Genomic DNA, 2,181 nt, shown 5'->3' with positions numbered 1-2,181 from the left:
CATTTCACCAACTATAACTTTATTAAAATAGAATAAAGTATAATTTGTTTTTTTAATTTATAAAAAATATAATAATAAATGTTTGACTTAATGACTGTTCTTTTTACATTCGGTTTCGGCGATTATGAATTAAATAAATTCTTGTTTGCTGGTTAAGGAGGTATGGTAGGTTTGGGGAATAAATTATCCTGTTGCCTCTTTTAGTGTATTAAAAACTTGTATTAACAATAAAAATGAATAAAGAAAATCATTTTAAATTTAATAATATTTAATGAGAGGCATTCTTGTAAAGATACAGCTGTCATGTAAATACCATAAAACCAAAAAAAAGTTCCCATTATTTTGTAAAAAAATGATTTTTTATTTATATGTATAGATTGACATTAAATTTATATTTATTAATAACTGTTAGTGTAAATTATATTGTAAGAATATATTATTTCTAAGGGTAGATTTTAGAGGTAACTTTCGAAAATTAAATGGGAACCTATGGAAAAGAAGTGCCTTACGGCAGGTGGGGATAAGGATATTATGGGTTTTTCGGCGGAACCTAACTCAAAAAAATACGAGACAAGTCGAGTAATGAAATTATATAACGAAAAAAAGCTACGATGTTCTTTATACATATCCATTAATAAATTCAAACGTTTAGTGTAAAATACATTTCTCGTTCTCCCTGTTCCTCACTGTGTTATCTTCTTTTTCCTATCCTACTCCGTTGCACCTTTATATATTAAAGATACATAGTTTTATATAAGCAATGTACATGTGTCATTATTCCATAATTCACATATGAATGTTCTTAATGTTTTGTTTACTTATTTTTTTTACTATTATAATAATATAATTAAAATATATTGTGTCAAATATTATGCAATAATTTTTTTATTTAATCATTTAAATCACTATTATTTTTCCTTTTATTTTATGTTAACTTTTATTTTTTAAAATACTGTACTTAAAAATCAATAACCAAAATTCAAATAGAAAGCAAAAAAATATAAATTAAATGACAATTAGTATTTTTTTAGACAATTGTGTTACTATTATTTTAGCCAAAGGAACTTTGTTCCTACAGGTATCCCACGATACCCGATTGGAACCGTAATAATACAATATTGGTTATCGACCAGTCAAAATTTTATTTAGACTATTCTCACTTTATGGTAAAAAAATAATAATAGATTTCCGCTTAACTTTCGAAAGTTACCCCTGAAATCAACCCTTAGAAGTAATTTATTTTTACAATAACAAAAGTTAGGAAAAATCAATTTAAAAATTTAATTTATAAATTTTAATGAAAAAAATCATAATTTATCGATAAAATGTGGGTTTATTTATAATGTAACTTTACGCAAATTATAAATATTACGAAATATCATTAAATAAATAAATAAAATACTATTATTCTATTTAATTGTAATTTGAGAAGAAGTAAAAACAATATTTATATGTTTTTACTATTCCTTAAGCAATAAATATTAAAGTATTTAAATTCTAAAATAATTTTTATTTTTACAGCGATGAGTTTTTGTCTTCTGATATACGGTTGACACCTAAGAGTTCTTATGTTTTAACTACTGCTGATATAATTGAAAATGACACAACTGACTTGAAGTAAATTTATGATTATAATTGCAATAATGTAGTTTTTTAACGAATTCGTCTTGAATAAAAATTAACTTAAATATTTAAAAATAATTAGTTTTCATTTTTGCTGTTAAATATTTTTTATGTACAGATTTCACGAAACTAAATATTGATAATTCATTTTAGTAGTAGTGTTTATGACTTACTAAATCATTATTATTTTTATTTATTATATTTTACGTTTTCTCCTGTAAAAGGCATACTTTTATTTTCATGTTTACAATGATTTACAAAAAAAAAAATAAGATATGTAAATAACTATCAAAAATTCAAAAATTGATTTAAAGCACTAGTATTTTTAAATATAAAAAAAATGAATAAACCATAGTTCTCTATAATGGTTTATAATTTTACCAATTGTAATTTCTTATAATTTTTAAGCGTGAATTTGACATGAAGCAAAAATTTCACATTTGGAAGATTTAAAAGAAAATTTGACGTCTTTCATNCGAAACAAAAATTTCACATTTGGAAGATTTAAAAGATAATTTGACGCCATTCATGCAATACTATGAAGTTAAATGTTGTGAA

The 2,181-nt window shown here is 22.7% G+C and overlaps 1 protein-coding gene across 1 annotated transcript in view; it reads left to right on the top strand.

Annotated features, from left to right (window-relative positions):
- LOC126906844 (maltase A1-like) overlaps window positions 1–1,701 on the top strand; it is a 9,873-nt gene extending 8,172 nt beyond the window's left edge. Inside the window, exon 10 of the mRNA XM_050687743.1 lies at window positions 1,522–1,701. Within this exon, the coding sequence (XP_050543700.1) occupies window positions 1,522–1,621 (100 nt within the window). The 3' untranslated portion in view covers window positions 1,622–1,701. The remainder of the gene's footprint in view (window positions 1–1,521) is intronic.
- Window positions 1,702–2,181: the final 480 nt, after the last annotated feature.

The sequence above is a fragment of the Daktulosphaira vitifoliae genome, unplaced genomic scaffold (genome assembly GCF_025091365.1).
Source record: "Daktulosphaira vitifoliae isolate Bord-2020 unplaced genomic scaffold, ASM2509136v1 Scaffold_5, whole genome shotgun sequence".
Classification (NCBI taxonomy): Eukaryota; Metazoa; Arthropoda; class Insecta; order Hemiptera; family Phylloxeridae; genus Daktulosphaira; species Daktulosphaira vitifoliae.
This window is presented reverse-complemented; position numbering and strand designations above follow the sequence as displayed.